We start from the raw sequence: 16,590 nt of genomic DNA, 5'->3' as shown, positions 1-16,590 counted from the left end.
CTTATCAAAGTCCAAATTACATCCTATGTGACTGTGACCATGGTAAACTATCCCTCCTCATCTTTCTCGACCTGTCTTCAGCCTTTGACACAGTTGACCACACCATCCTCCTCCAGTGTCTCTCCTCCATCGTCCAGCTGGGTGGGACAGTGCTTGTCTGTTTCCATTCTTATCTATCCAGTCATAGCCAGAGAATCACCTCCAATGGCTTCTCTTCCCACTCCCACACCGTTACCTCTGGAGTCCCCCAAGGATCTATCCTTGGCCCCCTCCTATTTCTCATCTACATGCTGCCCCTCAGTGACATCATCCAAAAACACGATGTCAGTTTCCACACGTACGCTGAGGACACCCAGCTCTACCTCACCACCACTACCTCCCTCGACCCCTCCACCGTCCCTGATTTGTCACACTGCTTGTCCGACTGGATGAACAAAAATTTCCTCCGACTAAATATTGGGAAGACCGAAGCCATTGTCTTCAGTCCCCGCCACAAACTCCGTTGACTAGCCACCGATTCCATCCCTTCCCCTGGCCACTGTCTGAGGCTGAACCAGACCATTTGCAACCTTGGCATCCTATTTGACCGAGATGAGCTTCCAACCACATATCTGCTCCATCACCAAGACCGTCTAATTCCACCTCCGTAACATCGCACGTCTCCGTCTCCGCCCCTGCCTCAGCTCATCTGTTGCTGAAACCCTCATTCATGCCTTTGTTACCTCTAGACTTGACTATTCCAATGCTCTCCTGGCCAGCCTCCCATCTTCCACCCTCAATATACTTGAGCTCATCCAAAACTCTGCTGCACGTATCCTAACTCGCATCAAGTCTTGTTCACCCATCACCCCTGTGCTCGCTGCCCTACATTGGCTCCCGGTCCAGGAACGCCTTGATCTTAAAATTCTCATCCTCATGTTGAAATCCCTTCATGTCTTCACACCTTCCTATCTGAACATGGTAGAGTCAGCGCTGTGCATTGTCTGAACTTGGTAGTGTTAGCACTGTGTTGTCTGAAATCAGTAGTGTCAGTGCTGTGTATTCGCTGAACTTGGTAGTATCAGTGCTGTGCATCCTCTGAAATCAGTAGTAACAGCGCTTGGCGTCCTCTGGACTTGGTAGTGTTAGCACTGTTTGTTCTCTGAAATCAGTAGTGTTAGCATTGTGCCTTGTCTTAACTCTGTAGCCTGCCTGACAATGACACTATAGTGGTGGCAGTAGACGTGGCCAACAATTTAGGATAGTGTTTACCATTGTTATCATGACAAATTATCTCTTTCAAAAAAATCAATACAGCAACCTGAAGTTATTTTAAATTCACATTATTATGCCTAGCTGAAGACAATTTAAATAAAATACATAAAACTTTGCTTCAAACATACTTATATCAGATACCTGCAGTCACCTCCTCTCAAGACTAAAGAGCTGCAATTATTCATTTCTTTAAAGTCAAGCTTTGCGGCTATTCCCTGCACAATCTCCATGCCTTAAATATTTCTCATGTCTTGGTGAACAAAACTGGATGCAATAGTCAATATGCAGTATCACCAAAGCATTGTACAGTTTAAGCATGACATCTTCACACTTATTCCAAAATCTTGTAATACAGTTTAGCATTCTATTAGCTTTGTTATTGCTACTCCACAGTGAGGTGACATGTTACTTGCCAAATCGACTAATACACCCAGATCCTTTTCCATTTCACTTTAATTTATTTCCACACCATCCATAGAGTACTTATGACCCCTGTTCTTTTTCCAATGTGTAGTACCTTGAACATGCTTGTACTGAATTTCATCTGCCACTGATCTGCCCATCTGCAGATTTTATTTAACTCCATTTGTAGGTCCCTGGCTGCTTGCTCCAATTTGATTGCCTCCACCAGTTTGCATAGCATTTCTGAATCCAAGTCCAATGTAGATTAGGAACTGAATGACTCCTAACACTGATCTCTGGGGTACTGCACTCTCCAACACCACTCCCCTAACAAGTATCTGCTGCTTATTCATTGGGGCAGAAGTTACTCACTTCGGGACGCCGTCCCTCAATGGCATCCTCTCTCTCCGCCGACGAATCGATGGAGCAAGTTCACGAATGTGCACATGCGCACTAAAACCCGGAAATTGTGAGCTTGCTCTCTGGTTCACCAGCAGTTTGACAGCAGCGAATTAAAGGGGCATGCTACTCTACAATCACTCAAATCAATGAACAATTGTAAACTTAACCACCTGCCCAGCTGAAACGAAAATATGCCACCAAAAGGTACGCTGAAAAATACCAGGTCTGCACTACTTTTTAAAAGCATGATGACTAATAATGACTATGAAACAACTAAAAATTAAATTAAAAAATATGGAATGTTATATTACTTCTTATTGTAATTTTTTTTGATCATTTCATTAAAAAATGTCTAAATTAAAAAGTTAAAATTTTTTTAAACTTTTAACTTCTGTCTCTTTAATTAAATTCAATTATTTGCTTGGCTTTTTATAAAAGTTAAATTTTTATTTAAAGAAGTTTACTTTAAATGAATGATTTCTACTTGCCTGCTTGTGGGTGTGACTTCTCTTCCTGACAGATTCTGTGGGCGTGGCTTCCATTCCCGCAGTCTGTCCCAAACTGACGTTGATTTGACAATGCACAGCTTGAGAAAACTTCAAGATGGAGAAAGTTGACATCGTGGACTCTGCAGTAAGTATATTCGTTCCTTTTTTTCCACAAGATGTATGGAGAGCCTCGCCACGTCGCTGTGCGCAAGTTCTGGCCCATTATTATTTTGGAAGGAAGAATTATGTAACAGTTTCTGAACCAGAAAAGAGATACATGACTTTAAAAAAGCAAATTTCAAAGGAATAAGGGGGTGAACTAACAGGGAAAAGTCAGTTGAGGAGAAATGTATCAATTATAGAACATGTACGATAACAATTATGCCCAAGAATTGTAAAATAACTAGACAACATCCAAAATGGGTGAAAAAAATGAGAAGGGAAAAGCAGAATATATAACGTCTGGAAGGAAAAGAGCTGAATTATGGGATGAGAAGAGGAAATTGTGGAAATGTGTTAAAAAAATACTGGAGGAGCAAAAAGGCCCCGTGATGAAGATCGTAAAAGAAGTTAATTACAATAAAATATCCTTCCAGTATTATAATACTAAAAGAGTAGTTAGGAAGTTAAAATTCTTAAAGATAAAGAGGCACTAAAACTGAAAATGACATAGAAATATTAATCAAAGAGAACAACAACTTGCTGCTCAATTTGTGCAGTGTTCTTTGAAGTCTGTGACGCAGAGGTATTTGACAAATTAAAAGATGGCATATAGTCCATGGTTCTAAGGGAGACAGTGAAGAGAATTTATTTTATTTAAGAGAATTTGTGGGTGCCCTAGTTATAGTCATGAAGGGATCACTGGACAATAGGGAAGTTCCACAGGACTTAAAACAAGCTGATATGATATTAGAGCTTGATCGTGTCTAGTCTTTCCTCAAATCTCATCCCCTTCACACTCAGGATTAGCCTTGTTGGTATTCTCTCTAATATTTGTACATTATTTTGAGATATGGCCAGTGCATTGTAAAGTTCCAGCATAACCTCCAGAAGCTTATAGTCTACTATACTTATTACATATCCCAGCATTCCACTTATTTTTTCACTTTATCTGAACATTGAATGTGATGAGCCACCCATCATAGAAAATTTGGCACAGAAAGAGGCCATTTACCCAATGGCTTCACACTGGAGCTATTTACTCTAATCCTATTTCACTACTTTCCCCCCAAACCTTTTTAGTAGCAGCCCTAACTTTCTGCGGCAAATTTAATTGGCAATTAATGTGCATATGCAGCAAATTTTTGAAACTCATGGGGATGTTGACAGCGTGCTGCCATTTGAGAGGCTAACAGCGAAGTGTTGCAAATCGTCCAGCAAATTGTGGTGATTCGCAACTTCATCACCACAAATTGTTGGACCATTTACACACTGATTAAACTTGCCGTTATTTTGCCAGCAAATTCTAGCCCAATATCTCCTGCTGTTGCATGGAAGGGCCCAGTGGCATACTTAGGATAGCAAATAAAAACAGAAAATGCTGGAAACACTCAGCAGGTCAGGCAACATCTGTGGAGAGATAAACAGAGTTAATGTTTCAGGTCGACAACCTTTTATCAGAACTGGAAGAAGTTAGAGATTTAATAACTTACAAGCAAGTACAGAGCCAGGGAAATTTGGGGGGAGGGGAGGGAGGGAGGGAGGGGGGAGGAAAGAACACAATGGAAGGTCTGTGATGGGGTGGAGGGCAGGAGTGATTAAATGACAAACGGGATGATAGTGCAAGGCAAAAGAGGGCAATAAACAAAAGATGGGTCCAGAGGAGGTGTAAATGGTTACAGCAGAACCTCAACATTGAATGCAACAACTTCAGATCATAACCACTGCTCCCATTTTCTCAGATAGCAGGTACTGATTATGATTCTGCTGTAACCATTTAAAATTCTATGATCACAGAAGTAAAAGTAACTGTGGACAAGGTGACCCTGACTGAAGATATTAAGCTACATCTATAATTGGATCAAGTTCTTAGTTGTAATGAGCTTCAGATGTTGACCATAGGCTCATTTATGCTGCATTATCACTGACCTTAAAAGCTGAACTGAAGACAGTGCTGAATATACTAATGTTCCAGGTTGGGAATGCTTACTGCAAAAATATTCTGAATAGTTGAATTAACCAAACCAGAAAGTAATTTCTTTGAATTAACTCCAACTTCTTTAAATTTTAGAATTTTTTTTTATTATGAAATGCTGAAAATGGGGGAAGATAAGAATTTTCACTTTTTTGTACTTTATTTCTGCATCAAGCATTCCAAGGTCGGGCATGGGTTAGATGCCGTCTACAACTTTCTTTACACAACTCCAACTACAGAACACTTCGTCAAAGTGTCATTTCCATTACATACATATACCAAGCATCCATGTTTTTGGTGTTGAAACAAACCTACCAATGGAGGGTTGAGAATGCGCACCTAATTTCACTTACAGCCAGCAGAGAGACTTTTATCCCATCATTCTTAGGTTTGATTCAAACCTGGCCCTAGTGTTCAAAGCCATTACACTTCCCAGTTTCCTGAAATTAATAAACAGTGACCTATATAAAGGACACACAGTGGGGAGTGATGATTTACCAAAAAATAAACCAGTAAGTTTAGTCAGGGCCCATAAATTGTCATATAGTTTAATGCTAAGGTGGTTTATTTTTTGTAAAGTTTATACTAGACAGTACATGTCTTATATTTCAGTAAAAATAATTACTTAAAACATGAAAATTATTTGAGCTAAGTTTGTTTTGTGGATGGGGATGTTTAATACTTAAGCACATACTTGATGCCTCCCTGATAACGTGTGAATTGGAACAGAGTCATACACACCAGGAAGGTCATAGATTTAGTCACTGCTCTGAGCTGAGTTAGCTACGGCAAGGACGGATCGACCCCAATTAGCCTCAGTGACCCCAAGGAGAGTGAAGAAAAAAACTTTCCATGGTCCTTAATATATTTTCCAGGTATCTGGCTAGTGATCGTCTAGATATCGGGTCTGTGGTGCTTTTACAGTTGAGCAGTGTGCCAACACTCTGTCCAGTGATCATGAAAAATGGCCACTTGGGTGAAGGAATGAAAGACAGCTGAACTCATGCAAAGCACACAAAATCCTAGCACAAGTCACTGCCTTTAAGAGAAGAAAACAAACTGGTAAAAGGAAATAATTTGCATTTACATTCCATCTCATCACAACCTCGGGATGTCGCAAAGCTCTTCACAACCAAATAGCTATTTTTGAAGTGCAATTACTGCGATTATTTAGAGAAATACAGCAAGCTAATTGTGCACAGCAAAGTCCCACAAACAGCAAATGAGATAAGTAAGCAATTAATCAGGTTTACTTTGGTAGTTTTGGTTAAGGGAGGAATGTTGGCTAGACTGAGAACTTACACTCTTCAGAGGCTTGTGATGTACTCTATTTTTCTGGAATGTCGCTCTGCAGTCTCAATTTTTGGCTGATTGGGATGTAGTTCATGCCAAGGAGTTTCAAACCAAACTTTTGTATAAAATATTTGGTTTAGCGCATCACTGTATAAAGCAATGCAAAACATTTGCCAGACTAGGATTAAAATAGGTAGAACAGCTCAGTGGAGAGTAAGGAAGACAAGAGAAACAGACTGGTAAATAAAATGAGGAATACTTGGGTAACAGTAAAAATAAGTCAGACATAATGTTGAAAAATACTGTAGTGAATCTTATTGGGCAGAAACACCAATGCTCAGCATTAAAATCAGAGTATAATTTTGCCAAAATGCAAACAGAAGTGGTAAGCTTGATGGGGATTTTGTGTTCATTAAGGAGAATAACATTAGCAATGCAGAAGGGAAGTTTCACAAATCAGTAAACTAATATAAGCGTCAAGCACTTACAGGTCACATATAGCATAGCCAGCCTCAGTGCAAAGATCGCTACTCTGCCTCAAATGTGTTAATGTGCTATTTGCATCTAGCATAGAAGCTATGCTTGTGGCTTCTGAGTGAGACTGCTAAATTATAGGGAGTTTTGTACTCTGGGTCATGGCTACTAGAAGATGCCAAAAGGGTCCTTAAGGCTTCACCTTGAAGAGTCAGTTTGGGCTGGCTTTGAATCCAGGATATGGGTGAAACAAGTGTGCTAACCCGCTATGCGAACTCAATCCTTCCAAATAGTTCGTTTTAAAAGGACCATATGTTCACAGAATCATTTGGCTCTTGAATTCAGATTTAGAATATTAAAATGCTTTCTTTATATAAATAAAAATTAGATTCCCCATTGGCTGTGTGGTAAATAGATTATGTAATATATAAAAATGTAAACAATTTTACAACACCAAGTTATAGTCCAGCAATTTTATTTTAAATTCACAAGCTTTCGGAGGCTTCCTCCTTCGTCACCTGACGAAGGAGGAAGCCTCCGAAAGCTTGTGAATTTAAAATAAAATTGCTGGACTATAACTTGGTGTTGTAAAATTGTTTACAATTGTCAACCCCAGTCCATCACCGGCATCTCCACATTATAAAAATGTAGGCAGTGTGATGTATCCATAAAAGCTCTAATTTCTGGTGGCAGAGTGGTAGTATGCCTGTTTGTGGCCATGGGTGTCAGCAGGCATATGCCATGTGCAGTTTTAGTCTACAGGGAGTATAGCGAAGGTAGCCAACCTCGGGACCTATTGTGCTATTCCTCTCGTCTCCTGCCCAAGTCTCATTGTTTTGCTGCCAACTTTCCCACCTTGGATCCCAATGTTGGCAGTACCAGAGGTTGTGGGGTGGGGCCAAGGAGGAACCAGGTCGCAACATGGCAACTGGTGTAAAAGACTTGTTTTTCTAACTAAACTTTGTTCATAGCTATGCTCGACAGAGCAAAGTCCCAATTTTAAACACTTCCACATAAGGAAAGAAGACAAATTAGAGCGACTCCAAGACGTTTTTGCTATTCTTAGTGGCTAGTTTTGAAGAGCTTTGGTGGAAGCCTGAGAGAAGGTCCTTAGCCCTCTCTCTTGGCTCTGGATGCTGCGTGAGTTGGGGAGAATGATTAGAATGACTGTAAAATGACTTGTGTCTCTTGTGTGGGTAGAACAAGTGTTTTTTTTTAAAAATGTGCAAACATACCACAAGTTACTGTCTTAGCTACTTTTCAATTGTCGCACATTACCCGCATCAACCTTGAAATCTCCGTCCCTTCCTCTCAAATTCTGCACATGCAACAAGTGAGTATTCCTAAGGGTCTAATGTATTGTCCCCTCCCTTAACTGGCACCTAAATCAGGAGATGGATGCACTAGCAGGATTCTTGTTTAAAGTAGGAAGTGTCTTCTGTTACCAAATTCTTCTGGACACTGATGATACTCAGTTTTTATGCAAAGTGATGTTCCCATATATGTGCATTTTCTTGCTAAAGGAACATAGTCATCTGGAGTGCTATAATATCACTCTTCCACACGAAAGCAATAAAAGCAGCTAACAGTGAACAGGTCTGTTCTTCAGGTATCTCATCTTTTTAATTTTCTCTTTTCCTTTCCTGAAAGTGCTGACTGCTATAGGTCACCCAATGATTTATAAATGCGAAGGGTTCGAGGATTTCATTTCCACATTCACCTGAGGAAGGAGGAAGCCTCCGAAAGCTTGTGAATTTCAAATAAAATTGTTGGACTATAACTTGGTGTTGTAAAATTGTTTACAATTGTCACCCAATGTAGCCATTCTTCACATAGGAGCCCACATCGGAAGTGTCAACAAACTATTCAAGTGTAGAGGGCATTAGAGCCAAGCCCAACCATGTCTTCATTCTGTGCATACACTTACACATGTTCCAGCAGGAGACAACAAACAGAAGCAGAAATCCCGGCTTTTTTTTTTGCTTCCCTAGGCCAAGGATACATTGTTTTCACTGCTGCCTCAGCGGAGATCAACTATCTCAGGCCAGATCAGAGAACTAAGCAGAGAGCTCCCTAAAACTTATGGCTCAGCAGCATACTAGGCAATTCATTTACATACCAATTCATTTACATACCAAACCATCACAGGCAACACAGCTATTAAAAAATTTTATAAAGCAAAGTCATGGAAGAAATATTTGTGAAGTCTGAGTACACAAGGAATTGTCTGGTATCAACAGCTATGATCTTGGGGTCATCTGTCTGATTATTGCCTGATTTAGGGTGAATTGGATGCCAGGAATCTTGATATCACAAATACATTAAATGTCATAGACTGATTACAGGAATTTAGTCAATAGGTTAAAAGCACCCTCGTGCATAATGGAATTCTCTTTCAAAATAACTTTTATTTAAGGAATGCTGGAGGGCAGAAAAATAAAAAAAAAATCACTTTCTTTGATTAGTTTAATAGGAAAAAAAAAATCAATATTAATCCCATCACATTTTAAAAAAAAAACCATGGGTACATATTCAAGCACAACTTACTCGTTGCGAAAGTGAGTATTAAATTCACAAGAAAATACTGCCTACTTTAAAGATGCCATCACTTTTTAAAAATTATGCAGCCTTCCCAAGGACATGGCACAGAAATCTTCCTAAAGGGTTTTTTTTTTGCATATACAACAAAAGCATGTTACAAAGTGAAGTCATTCACTGTCTATACATAGTGCTTCATTCATAACGTGTCAAATACACTGCATTCAGTTATAGCAGAAATAAGATAACAATGTATGAAAAGGTCTCCATACACTCCTTAGAAAAAACACTTACAGTGCAATTAAAAAAAATAAATTACATTATGGAGTAAAAGGCATGCAATTTGGCCACTAACAGTACCCCAAAATTTATAAAATAAAGCTTTAATAACTCTGTACATCATCATAATAACAGAAAACAGCCCCAGTGAAGATCTGCCATCTCAGTCATTTTGACACTTTTACTTTCAAAAATATTTTGCTTTCATAATAGAATTTTGCGATATAAAGTATTTACACCCTACCTGCTAGATAACACCAAGAAACAGCAGTTAAATAAATCCGTAAACAAATCGGATTTGACTTTCTTTTAAAATATATATAATTTTGAACCTTATTTACAGCTTTTTTTTGTTTTGTTTTATAGAAAAGTAGACAATTTAATTTCTGAAACTTTTACTCAAGACAAAAACTTTTTTCTTTAGCAAAAAACCCGTTTGGTTTCAATGCTTCGAAGTAACTTTTAACAAGCAGCTGAGCGGGAAAATAAAAGTCCATAAGGCTTTGTTTAGCCTTATGTAATCATATAAATGACAAAAAAGCAAGTCAAGAGCACTTTTATTTATGTGCAAGTCTCCTGGGATTCTTTTGCATACTGCATTTGAACTAGCCTTAGGACTTCCTGATGACTTAGAAAAAGTAGCAATTTTGTTCAATTAATTGTAATTGAGTTACTTTATATTTTTTATTTTATATAAAACAGATTTACAATTAGTCATCCTGGAGAAATTCTCCATCTTCCCCATCTAAAAGTAGGTCTGTATCCATGACATCAGATTCCTCCATCACATCATCTAACTCCTGAATGATGTCATGATCTTCCACTTCCATTTGCTGCTTTACCATACTCATATGGTCTGGATGAAGTAACATAGGTGCCATTGGTGTAGCAGGCCTGGCTATTGTTGCTATTTCAGCAACTGCAAGGGCCTTCTGGGCCTTCTGTCGCTGCTGTTCCTCTTGCTGTCTATGAGTTTTCATATGAGCATTTCTACTTTTAATTTTGTAGAACATCCTGAAACATAAAAGTAACTTGTAAAACTATGCTGACTCAGTAAAATGCAGGAAAGCATAGGTTATTAATTTTTTTTCCGTATCTGAACATGAAACTAAGATAAAATAGAATGAAATTATGCAAAATGGGCAGCTAATTTAAAAAATGCAGGAGACATTTAGGGGAAAAAAAGTGCTGTCAAACTTACTTTCCACATTCCTTACAAGGGAAAATTGTAGCAGCATCTGTTTCACCACTAGCCGTACTGTGTGCAGGCGAACTCTTGACAGACGTGTAGCCAGACTGAGGTCCTCCCACTTTAAGTTTAGCCGCAGAACTCTGCTTTGGGATTTGGTTTGAACCACCATGAATACGTGCATGACCATTTAAAGCCTGCCTGGAGCTGAATATCTAAAAGAAAGATTGGGGAAGGTGAAAATAAAAGATTCAATTTATTCATCCTATACCATGCTGGACCACTAAGTCATTTCAACAATACAAAAGTTCTTCAGTTTTTCGGTAAGGTCTGCAACTTTAGTCTTAAATACACTACATTAAAAAAATAATTAAGGAGACCATTGTGATAAACTATTTAGAGTAGAAAGAGAAAAATGGTTTAGTGATCAGGAATGGAATCTGTTTAAAATCTTGCAGACAAACAAATGAGTACTCCAACAACTATTTTGAAGGAATGTGTATGTTCTATGTTACCATCTACCACATGTACAGTATGAAAAATTATAATTTTAAAACCCCAGACGCTTTGTTCAGTCTAAAAAGCACTATTAAAAGATTATCATGGTATTCCAGGGAAAGAAAGAGTCTTTTACTTTTAGCGATGCTCTCATGTTTTTCAAACATCAACACCAAAAAAAAGTCTGCTCATTGTGAGGTTACAATATGCCCTAAATTTTCCAAAAAGATGGTGCTCCTATAAAGTGTATAGAGTAAAACCTATATAAAAAATACTTGCAGCATTTACACGGCGCTGTTGAAATATCTTCAGGTGCTTCATAGAACAAATTACTTTTGGATTGCAGTGATTGTTATGTAGGAAAAAAAGGCCTTCATTCAAAATGTTCACCAGTACTTCTTGGATGAGCTTACGTAGGGGCTTATATGATGGGCATCTGATGCACAAATGTAATGGGGAATCTAGAAGCCTATGACCAAGGCCAATGCTTGCACTTAAATTATGCAGTTGCCCGAGCAGTACTGCAGTTGCACAACACAACACATTTGCTGAAGGGGGGCTGCGTCAGAAATTTCCCAGTCATACCTGCCAAATGCCTTCACTAGCCAGGGCCATTCCCCAACCCTCTTCCCTGCCCCCACTCCATGCTAAAAAAATTGCAAAGTTGGCTGCTGCAGTCACCCAACATTCTGGCCCTGTCGCTCACAGCATGTTATGAGCGACATATGCAAAGCAACAGAAAATTATGCAAATGCTCTGACCATACATTATCTGCTGAGGCTAATTCATGTGTGTGCAGCGCATATAGCACCTGCACTGTGCCAGTGCTGCTGCTCAGGAGATGCATTATTGGCCCGTAGTGCACAATGCAATTTAACAAAATCTGCTTTTCCTTTCAAAGCATAGCAGAACATGGCACTACCTGTTGAAATTTGGCAGACTGATATTCAAGCAGCAGTAGAACATTGAGCATCGCATTATGTATGACAGCCTTGGCTCAGTTGGTACCATTCTCGCCTCAGAGTCAGAAGTTCAAGTCCCACTCCAGAGACTTGAGCACATAATCTAGGCTGACACCTCAGTGCAGTACTGAGGGAGTGCTGCACTGTCGGAGGTGCAGTCCTTCAGATGAGATCTTAAACCGAGGCCCCATCTGCCCTCTTGGGTGGATGTAAAAGATCCCATGGCACTATTCGAAGAAGAGCAGGGGAGCTCTGCTGGTGTCCTGGCCAATATCACTAAAAAACAGATGATCTGGTCATTGTGACCTTGCTGTGTGCAAAATGGCTATCGTGTTTCCTATAGTACAAGTGACTACAATTCAAAAGTACTTCATTGGCTGTAAAGCACTTTGGGACATCCTGAGGTCGTGAAAGATGCTATACAAATGCAAGTCTTTCTTTTTATGCTGTTTGTTGTCAGAGACTAAAATGGGCTGCGGTAATGAAGAAGTTATGCACATATCCCGTATTCGCTTCCTTTGTAGGTACTGATGTTTTTAAATGGTCTGACCAGCAGATGGTATCATTGTTCCATCCTGCAATATTGTCTGTACGAGAGTTGTAAACAGTGATAGATTTGAATAGTGTTTTTTTTGAACAAAGGAATACAGCTAAAGTGTTAAATTATTCAGATTTGCAGAATCAAACTTTATAATGAAAGGGTGAGCAGAAAGAATTCTTAGACCTCATTTGTTTCCTCAAACTGCTTACTGTTGTACCAGAAGCAGCTCTGGTAGGTCCAATGTCTGCTTCTAGAAATCGGGTGGGGATCCAAACATCCCTGTGCTGAGAGTGCCCCATAATGCACCTCTGGCTACGCGAGGCTGCATCAGTTAAAGTGAAAGAGATTTCTGCTGCATCTCCTGATTGCATGAAAGTAGAGATTTTGAAACAGTTGGCTATTTGAGGCACACAATCCCTCTACATGACTCAAGGCAGGGTGAGCATTTTGAACTCAATTTTTTCCCCAGTTTTTGAAACCAATAGGTTTGAACTCGGCCATCTTCTTGCGGGCTATAAAATATTTTTTTCTTAGAAAGGGGGGCGGGGGGGGGGGGGGGGAGGGAGAAGAACATGAATGGCACCTGAATTCCCTGGAGGTATAATTTAGTGGGCTGTATCTCATTCAGCATATCTTGAAGCCAACAACTGATGATACTTACTGCACCACAATTAGGCATTTCACACATAAATGTAGGCCCCTGAACAACTGGCTGCTCCAAAACAGCTATCTGTAGCGGCAAGGGGGACTTCCGTACTTCTGTGTTCTCCTCATCTTTATCTGATTTTCTGTCGTCTTCATCCTCATCCTCCAACTCTTCATCCTCATCACTGAACTATAGAAAGGGAGCAGAAACCATAATTCACTGTTAAGAGAAAAAGGAAATTTAGTCAAATCACAGACCTGTACAGTGGGTTTTGTGAAATACTAGAGTTGAAATCAAGGTTTGTGACACTGGCTCAAACCTTGATTTGGCAATTGGCATGAAATCGCCAATTTGTGGGCCAGTGCGTTATAATGGGGTTTGCATAGTGGCATATATCCCTTTGATAAACATTGCAAAGAAGGATTGATCCTTGAATAATTCATTTAAGCAGAATTTCTAGTATTTTCCTTATCCAGATACCAAGGAATAGGATGTTAATCTTTTTTCACTTCAAGCCACCTTTAAAGAAGCTAACCTCACACATGATTAATAGCCACTTGGGTGAGGTACCTGACAGCTGTCAGAGCCTATGGAACTGCACCTCAGCAGGAGAGAGTACTTTCAGGAAAGGAGGCGAGAAAATCAAGAACAGAGAGTAAGCCACAACTTTGAGACAATTCTCTTAATTAGTATCAAACTACAGCTCTCAACCTTTTCTAAATTTAATTATGTACATACGAACGTAGGAGTAATTACAGCACTTCAAAAGTAGTTGAAAGAAAAACACAACCCTATAGGCTACTGTAAATGGCTGGTCACTTGATTAATCTGTTGGTGATTGCAGTTTATATATGTGCAGTTTATGTATTATAACCTAGCTACTTATTTCAGTGCAACTGGTTGGTGATTTTCTTTTATTGATTTTAAAGTTGGTGTAACGTTGGTCATTGTTTGTGTTGCTGTCAATCTATATGCCAGGTTGTAATGCCATGCTCCAGATTCTCAGTCAAATTTAACCGTTAGCCTGTGCATACATAGATTCATAGAATTTCCAGCACAGAAAGAGGCCATTCAGCCCATCATGCCTGGGCCAGCTCTTTGGTAGCGCTATCCAATTAGTCCCACTCCCCAGCTCTTTTCCCATAGCCCTGCAAAGTTTTCTTGTTCAAGTATATATCCAATTCTCTTTCGAAAGTTACCATTGTATCTGCTGCCATTACCCTTTCAGGCAGTGCATAACAACTCTCTGTGTAAAAACAATTCTCCTCATCACCCCTCTGGTTCTTTTGCCAATTATCCTAATAGCTTAATGCAGGATGAAAGTTAGAAAGTTCAGCTACTGGGAGTCAGGAATATGCAAAACACTTGAAACCGAAATAAATCTCTTCAGGCGAAACTGGATGCTGCTGGATCTCAACAGGAACCAGAGCTCCACTGTAGGAATCTGAGCCAACAGAAAATGGCAGTCATAAAGTGGCCAGGCAGACTGCTAAGCAACCTCTTCTGTAAGAAATGCTTATTTGGATCGAGAATAGATTCCACAGAATGAATGATTTCAAAGCTCTAATTTCGTCTTGTGATTCAAATGTCTTTTATAAACCAGGCACCAGTCTGACAATTCAGATGACTTAATAAATTGTGAGCAAACCAAAGTGGTTTATAACTGTCAGCAAAATCCTAGGCTGAGATTCTTCAAAAGGTACCTTTTAAAAAGAATGAAGGCAAATTGACAAATATTGTTCCAAGTTTAAAAAAAACGTAATCTTAATTTAGTGTTTTTTTAAAAAAATGATAATGTCTGTTTTGGTAGTGTGACTTTATGACTCATTGGAGCTACAATACACTGAGTTACAGAGTGGCAGGTCACAGATTGCTTTTTCCCTGGCATGTGCTAAATTAGCTGATTGTAGTTTGGGATTACCTAACTACTATTTCTTGATTTACCTCATCTTTTCTCCTACTCTTTTCAACCTTGGTTGTGCCTTGCACTTTGTTTCAGTGTGACTGAGCGAGAAAGGGAGAAGAAAAACAAACGAAACACATCAGTCAACGTTTTCACTCCTGATCACTATCCAGCAACTCCTGCTAGAAATGGCAAGTCTGAATATCAGCCAAGGACAGGATTGTGCTCTGGTGCGATGGCCAACATGATCAAATCACTGACATTTAGGAACAGATCTTCTCTTTTGCAGAGTTCCACCTAAAACAAAAATGCAATCCAAACCGATCTTTTTCTTTGGAAAGCTGACTGGCCTCCACCAAGGAGTCAATCAGTAGTGGGAGCAGAGATTTACTGGGGCAGGCATTGGAGCCTGTTGCAGCTTAGCATAGCTGGTGATCTCAGAATTGCTGGGAATATTCGGAATAATTTTTAAAAAAAAGTTTTTTAATTCTGGAACTGTGACCTGTACAAGTAGTTCACTCTACAATTGACTGCATAGGTTGCTGGATTTTAAAATTTAACCTCTTCCCCTCCCCACCGCCACAGTAACACTTGACGCAAGGGGCAAACAGTGTCTCGTGCCACCATTTGTATGGGTCAAATGACAAGCAATATGTCGAATGATATATTTCCGTCATTTAAATATCATTTCAGTATGCCCACCCACATACAAGTAGTTATACTGAACATCACCCATCACTTCTGGTGGGAAATCCAATGGGCAGAGCAGTGGTGGAGATTAACTCTGAGATCATCCCTCTCATCCCACACCAGAGACAGAACCTTGGACCTTCCTAGTCCACAAGGCTCAGTGCCAGACCAAGCCATCAGGAGAGTGATAAAACTAATGCCCTGAATTTTCTGGAATGGCGCATATGGCCCCAAGCACCATGAGCTAGGCCGTTGCGCGCCCCGATCCTCCAGTAGCGAATTTACACCAACATTTTCTGGAGATCTCATTAGAATACACCACAACGAGGATCATTGCGATTTGGAAGTGGGGCAACTGACGGCCATTGACAAATGTTTGATATCAATTCTGATCTCTTGAACTGTATCGCATTATTCATCCACTTTTTATTCTTGTTTACAAAAGTGCGTATTCGACCTTGAGTCCCGTTTTGAGAATACACCACAAATCTTGTTCGATTTTTATTTTGTTTTCTAAAGTTATTCCTGGCACGTGTGGCTGCAGATACCAGAGCTAACTGAAGGCTTCTGAATGTAATCGTTTTCAGATGTTGGTGAGCAAATTCATTTCAAAGCACATGTCCTGTGTTTTTGCAGGGGAAATATATACAAAATTAAATTCAAGATCTGTAGGAATTACTTAATTCATTTCTCGGATATCCCTGCCTTTATATTCAGCGCAGCAGCAGCAGCATGATCTCCAATAGTCATCTTAACTCTTCAAAGAGAACAATTTAACATTTATTCCCTCAACAAAATTTACTGATGCACTATCCCATTGATATGGAATTGAATGTATTTATCAATATGAATTCCAAAAGAAACAAATATTTGGATCGATACTCCATGTTAAAATTA

The 16,590-nt window shown here is 39.5% G+C and overlaps 1 protein-coding gene and 1 long non-coding RNA gene across 13 annotated transcripts in view; one reads left to right on the top strand and one right to left on the bottom strand.

The window, feature by feature from the left end:
- The first annotated feature begins 2,591 nt into the window (after nt 1-2,591).
- The window catches only part of LOC137324498 (uncharacterized), a 95,896-nt gene continuing 81,897 nt past the window's right edge, over nt 2,592-16,590 (top strand). The window contains exon 1 of the long non-coding RNA XR_010963641.1: nt 2,592-2,691. This is a non-coding gene — a long non-coding RNA (uncharacterized lncRNA). The remainder of the gene's footprint in view (nt 2,692-16,590) is intronic.
- LOC137324497 (transcriptional-regulating factor 1-like) overlaps nt 8,836-16,590 on the bottom strand; it is a 217,217-nt gene continuing 209,462 nt past the window's right edge. For 11 of the 12 annotated variants that reach the window (XM_067988840.1, XM_067988838.1, XM_067988841.1 and 8 more), the window contains 3 exons: nt 13,116-13,289; nt 10,466-10,668; nt 8,836-10,278 (listed from right to left, as the gene is read on the bottom strand). In XM_067988840.1, coding sequence (XP_067844941.1) covers nt 9,975-10,278; nt 10,466-10,668; nt 13,116-13,289 — 681 coding nt within the window. In that variant the 3' untranslated portion in view covers nt 8,836-9,974. Of the gene's footprint in view, nt 10,279-10,465; nt 10,669-13,115; nt 13,320-16,590 lie in introns of those variants that run through there. The other variant, XM_067988849.1, reaches the window with a different exon arrangement.

This window comes from Heptranchias perlo, chromosome 8 (assembly GCF_035084215.1).
Source record: "Heptranchias perlo isolate sHepPer1 chromosome 8, sHepPer1.hap1, whole genome shotgun sequence".
NCBI lineage: Eukaryota > Metazoa > Chordata > Chondrichthyes > Hexanchiformes > Hexanchidae > Heptranchias > Heptranchias perlo.
This window is presented reverse-complemented; position numbering and strand designations above follow the sequence as displayed.